Below are 6000 nucleotides of genomic sequence, written 5' to 3'. Positions count from 1 at the left end.
GATTTAGCTAGCTTTGCTTGGAGTAGTGGGGTTGGTGACATTGCAAACCATGCCAAACAAATAACATCATATTGACATGAAATGCATGCGCCACATGGGACAGAATCATTGACACATGACACGTGTCACATCTTGAACATTGATGTTAGAACCAATAAAAATACTTATGATTTGTGGGTTGAATTGATGACATAAATAGGGGTGTTGCATCTTGCACGTAAATTGGAGTATGATGTAATTTCCTTCTTGTTAGAATCTTATATAAAAAAAATACGCACGTGGGACTCTTGTCACCATATATTTTTGGAGACATTTTCCATGAAAGGGCTTGGAAAAAAGGAAGAAAAAATAATTTTATGGAAGTCTAATATTGGTAAACTCTAGGCTTTATTATCTTAAAGCCTGAATTCCTTAATTTGGCTTATATAGTTATATATATGCTTAAAATTAATATCAAATATAAGGTAAGATACCATACTGCCGAAGATGATGATGATTCAGGAATGCTGCTTTCAGTCAATGCAGCATTAAAATGATTAAATCATACTACTAGAGAACTGGATATACATGAAAGCAAATAGTGTAGCAGCAGCTAATCATAATTTAAAGTTAAAGCTAAGAAAAATAACGATAAGCTTAAAATCTCAGTAAATTAGAGAGAGGTAGGTCTCTGAATCACCCAAGCTAGAGCTTAGCACACAAACATCTACAAGTCCAAGAAAGATTGTATAGCATCATGAGCAATCAGCCTTAGACTTTTTAGCAGAGTGACTGCTCATGATGTTATATCGTTTCATGAAGCTGCTCTTTAGTCTTCTTTTTTGTTGCTTTTTTTTTTTTTTTTGAAGTCATGTGCTGGATAAAGCTGCTAGCTGCCCTTCCAACAGTTGTAATAACCATTTTCTATCGGAATCCGGCGCCAAGGGCAGGAGCCCAGTAATCTGCTCCATTGTCACTCCCAACTTGCAGTGTGCATGACACAGGAACCAGGCACAGCCCTCTACTCCTCAGGTCCTTCTTCGGTTCTTCATGAGAATCCTGGAAAATGGAAAAGTAAATTTATTAATAATTCCATTTTATATCATGCATGTAAAGGGAAAAAAGAAGGAAGAAGGAGGAATAATGTTACAGGGCGGCGAGAGTTACCTGCTGATCAGGACCACCTTTCCTCTTCATGCAGTTATCGTTCAACAGCTAAACAAAAAGATGGCATCCGAAAAAGTATTAGCATTTTAATTGATTTGTCAAACCAAGCATCATTGTTTCTTATTTGTTTATAAGATGTTAATTATTTCAAAATGCAAACAAAGGGTACTGATAATAATTCTATTCTTTTATAGATCTTAATAAAGAATAAAGCTATAAAGCTGAGAACATTGTTCTTTTGACACTATCTTTATTGGTCCTCAAAAAGAAAACACAGTAAACGGGTAGCTATTCCAATTAAATTCAAGTTTCCCACTTCCCACCAAGTTCCTTTGAGGCAATGGATCCAATAAAGCTTATTATACATACCTGACCGGGGTCTTCAGGAAATATACAATTTCTCTCCCCTTGAACCTAAACAAAAAGAGTATAATCATTAATCAATTAATACCACATTATTCAAAATTTATATTCTTCATGCACATGCATACATACACAATTCCACGTGCAGACGGATTTTTATCCTTTTGTTTTTTGGCTTCGGGAAGTGAGAAATATTAAGGATGATGGAAATAGTTTTCTTACAGATTGTTGCTGCCTCATGTTTCCTGATCCACTGCCCAAGTACGGTAAGCTGAGAGCCTACATTCAAGGGGGATATACATACTATAAGCGAAGGAAGACTTCAATATAAGTAAAGGAATGTTAAAGGAACATTGTGAGGCTGAGGCTTTAAACACTGTGCCGTCACTGGTTCATGGTTGTTTGCAAAAAAGAGTGGGGGAAGGAAGAAACATCACCTCAATTTGACTCTGAAGGAATCTGATGTACCCAATAGCCTCTAACAAGACAGAGGCTGTGTCAGTCTGCAAAAGAGAAAAATATCACACCACAACCCTCCAAAGTAATATTTAATGTCTTTTTCTTTAAAAAAAAATGCTTAAAGAGGGGGAGGGAAAAAAAACACTATGAAGAAGGAAGGAAACTTTCATCTTTGGAAAAAGTCCTTCTTTATGGGTTTCCCCGTAAAGAATACAAATGTTTTTTATTCCATTTTCGTCTGCAAGATCTAAATCTTTGAGCCTTCTTAACTTCATTGATTAAAGCTAATTACCTTCCCAAATGGAGAAACGAGCTGGTGAAGTGCAGTAATTCTGTCTCCTAATTTTTCCTTCCTCACCTGGTATTAATTTGCACAAATTAATCAGAAAAAACAAGTTGATGAGAACTTGATTAGGTTCCGCCATTAATTACTTTTAACTAAATTATGATAGTAGTATTCTTTTTGTTCTACATTAACAGAAGAAAAGGGATCATAGCTATAGCCAAAGAATCGTCATCCGTGAAGAAATGGACAATCAAGTGAAGGACAACTACTTTACCAGCCCACGGATGTGTGTTTTTCTGCTTGTGGGTATCTTGTGGGTGTGCGTGCAAATTGCGTTTTTGTGGAGTGTAGGACAGAGAGAGAAGGAGAGAAGGCTGAAAGGGTTAGGTATTTTTACTGGGTATTTTTTGTACATTACCTTGAAGGTAGATTGGGTTGCAGAAGGTTGAACCCTAGCTTTCTTTAATGTCCCACCAGTTGCAGTGCTGTTACACTACAGAAAAAGAAAAGAAAAGGAAGAAAGTAAGATGAGAATTCTGATTGGACAGCAATCTGATAAATCAGAGACGGTTAGTTAAAAAAAAAAACCCTTCAAGGCCTAGAAGAAGACATTCAGCTAACTAACCTTGTTATATAAAACACTATTCATCAACCACCGGTTGTACTACTTTATCAAAGTAGAATAGATCAAATTATGGGTATAATTCATGCATAAATTTGATAAGTACTTCAAATAAATCAGGAAACCCTAAAATGTCTGGAAATTTTTTTTCTATCTATCATTGTATATATATCATGAAGAATTAATACTCTCTGCTCTTTCCTTTTGTCCCGTTCTCAGTACCTCAGAAGAGCGATCTGGAGGTGGATGCCTTACATCAGCTTTGTTGCCAGAAAAATCCAACATGTTACTGCTGAAACTTGTTACGCAGGATTTGGGGGATGAGGCAGGCATTATCTGATGAGACCAAGCTGGTTTAGTTGCCTGATGAAAATCTTCATTTGCATGCCCATACACATAGCTGCTTGCGGAGTTTTCTTGCTTCACATCCACAACAGAAGCATTTGAGGCTTGGTGTAATGCTTGTTCCTCCCAGTTCTCCACCTTCTTGGGTACTTGAACTTGAAACTGGCCTATACCACCCTTTTCTTCTTCACCCACGAATCCACCCCTAAAATAACATGTAATAACTCAATTAAACTGCCTGTCTTTTATCAGCTCATCAAGTCAATTTAAAGATCGAGTCCAAAACATGCATCGTGTATGTATAATACTGTAAGAGTATGTGTAGAAAACAAAAGATAGCATTAATCTAAAGCCGATACACAATAGATAGAGAAAGAGAGAGAGAGTTACAAGAGTAGTTGACTCCAGGACTCAGGAAGCTCCTGGTTATCATGCCAAGAAGGAATAGGAAGTGAAGAAGAGGAGGAGGAAGAAGAAGAAGAGGTGGGAGTGTATTGAGGGAAGAAAGTAGGAGGAGGAGGCAGGAAAGGAGAAGGTTGTTGATGATGAGTTGGTGGGCGCATGCTGTTAATGCTCCACCAGTTAGGGTTTCCGGCCATCATCTGCTGCACTGTTGAGCTCTGCAAGACTCCTCGGTTCATGGCCTTTCCTTAGCAAAAACTTTGATGATGATGACGGCGGTCACTTGAAACTCTCTCTTTTAATTACTCCTTGTTTTCGTTTCCCTTTTTTTTGTTTGCTTGAAGCTAGCTCCCAAACAAGTCTTTGAAGAAACTTTGAGAGGTCTTCAAACTCTGGTTTAAGTAGAGAGAAGAAAAGAGAAAGACCCTCAAGTCCTATTTCTTGAGGAGAATTTGAATCATGGAGTTTTGAGAACCTTTATTTTTCTCTCTTTCCTTTCTTTCTTTATGACTCTGCCTTTTTCTTTCTTCCTTTCTTTTATGTTTTTCTTTTTCTTTCTTGCTTTTTCGCTGCTTTTGCTTTATCTCAAAGTGGGACAGAAAAGGCGCAAGCAATTCTCAATTTCTTAATTAAATAACAAAACAAATTAAAAAAATAAAAGAATTCACCGGCTACTGTAACTTTTGACATAAACCATTTTTCCGTCATAACTACTCAAGTTTTCACTCTACTAATTAATTATAAATCCTAATTAATTAGTTCATAAAATTGGGTTTTTTTATCCTTTTCGGTGCTTGGCAAGAATTAATTTCTAGACCAATAGAAAGATTGTAAAGAATAATGTTCTATCTCTTTAATAATAGTAGTATCAAAGAAAAACATAAAAAAATATAGAAATAAATTCGAAAACATTTGAAGAAAGCAAAGTAGAAATGAAGTAACTAAATATATTTAATCAAAAGGAAATAAAATTGAATAATTATTGTTATCCAATTATCAAAAACTTGAGTGATGAGCAAAGTTAGTCGATCAGCTATATAAATGACGGTTATTGGATAGGGGATATATACGGAGTCACAATTATTTGATGGGTCTAGTGATTATTGATCATATTATATATATATATATATATATATATATATATATATATATATATATATATATAGCCATCTAGCTAGCTATGAGCAAGTATGATTTCTCGGTTGAAATCAAGATTGAATTTGTCTGGTCTTGGTATAGTGAACTTTCCTTAATTCTGAGGTTACATAAATATTACAAAACATTATCCATATATAGCATGTGGTTAATACACCAACTTCCAGCTAGCTATGGTATTTGCTTTCGACTTATACTATACTTTTTGGAGGACCACATGTCTGTAGTTATGATTTCATTATTTCATCAAAAAATAAAAATATCTAGCTGTATTACTTTGATTTAAAAAAAAAAATTGGGTCGATTAATTGAACATAGAATATTAACTAATAATTTTGGGTCGATTCAAGTTCAACACAGTAGAATATTTGGAGGTAGTGGCGGTAATTGACGTCAGGATGATGGGAAAAACGGAAAATATATATATATAGGAGTAAGGTAAGGGTGTGTTTGGATTAATAAGCTAATGAACGTGTGGAAAATGAATTATTGTACAGAACGATGACCCGCCAGTGAGAGGACAGACAGGCCACACTTTTCAAGAGGTCAAAATCTAGGGTTTGGAGGTCCCTAGGCCCAGGTCTTCAAGAGAATGATTACCATTTCCGAGATCAATATTTCATCTAGTACTAGTACTATTATATAGTATATTAGTACTAGCAGTAGTATTTTTCTTTTCAGATTATTTTAAAAGAAATACATCTTTCCTCCCTTGTCACCTTCTCTATTTTTTCAATCAAAATTCAGTTTCAAATCTCGTTTTTAATTAATAAAAACTTTTGTATCTATAAATCATCATCTCTAAAATATATTTACATTAAAATAGTGATAAAAGAAACTTCGCATCTATTAAAATTAGGAATATCTTAAACATATATACCTATAGTCAATTGATTTTATATTAAATACTCATTTTAAAGAATTCAATATTATATTAGAATAGACACTCTTCCCATTTGTTGACTCCTTTATGGGTTCTTATTTTGTTAATTCACGACACATGATAAGTCAATAATATAACAAAATTCTCTCCACTTATTAATTATTGATTTTTTAAATTAAATATACATCTTAAAATATCAATAGTTTATTATTTTTATAAAAGTATAATTTTAAAAAATAAAATTTTAAACTTTTAATGTTATTATCGAATCACACTTTGAGATGTGAATATGTCCCCCCTTTGATAGCATTGCAAAATGAAAAGGAAAAAAAAAAAAAA

The 6000-nt window shown here is 34.2% G+C and overlaps 1 protein-coding gene across 1 annotated transcript; it reads right to left on the bottom strand.

The window, feature by feature from the left end:
* Positions 1–493: 493 nt before the first annotated feature.
* Positions 494–4164, bottom strand: LOC18588562 (basic helix-loop-helix (bHLH) DNA-binding superfamily protein). The gene is made up of 9 exons (XM_007013048.3): positions 3612–4164; positions 3099–3426; positions 2673–2747; positions 2261–2326; positions 1947–2012; positions 1732–1788; positions 1516–1560; positions 1147–1194; positions 494–1038 (listed from the first exon to the last, which is right to left on the bottom strand). The coding sequence occupies exons 1-9, from the start codon at positions 3860–3862 to the stop codon at positions 904–906; spliced, it is 1071 nt and encodes a 356-aa protein (XP_007013110.3). The 5' UTR covers positions 3863–4164; the 3' UTR covers positions 494–903.
* Between the last annotated feature and the right edge of the window lie 1836 nt (positions 4165–6000).

The sequence above is a fragment of the Theobroma cacao genome, chromosome 9 (assembly GCF_053813885.1).
Source record: "Theobroma cacao isolate CCN51 chromosome 9, ASM5381388v1, whole genome shotgun sequence".
Taxonomy (NCBI): domain Eukaryota; kingdom Viridiplantae; phylum Streptophyta; class Magnoliopsida; order Malvales; family Malvaceae; genus Theobroma; species Theobroma cacao.
This window is presented reverse-complemented; position numbering and strand designations above follow the sequence as displayed.

Excerpts from the sequence above, each read along its gene's own strand:
- LOC18588562 (XM_007013048.3), bottom strand. The coding sequence starts at position 3,862 with ATGAACCGAGGAGTCTTGCAGAGCTCAACAGTGCAGCAGATGATGGCC. Across the intron at positions 2,013-2,260 it reads TCGTTTCTCCATTTGGGAAG|ACTGACACAGCCTCTGTCTT; the intron begins GTAATTAGCTTT and ends TCTCTTTTGCAG. Across the intron at positions 1,561-1,731 it reads ACATGAGGCAGCAACAATCT|GTTCAAGGGGAGAGAAATTG; the intron begins GTAAGAAAACTA and ends CTTTTTGTTTAG.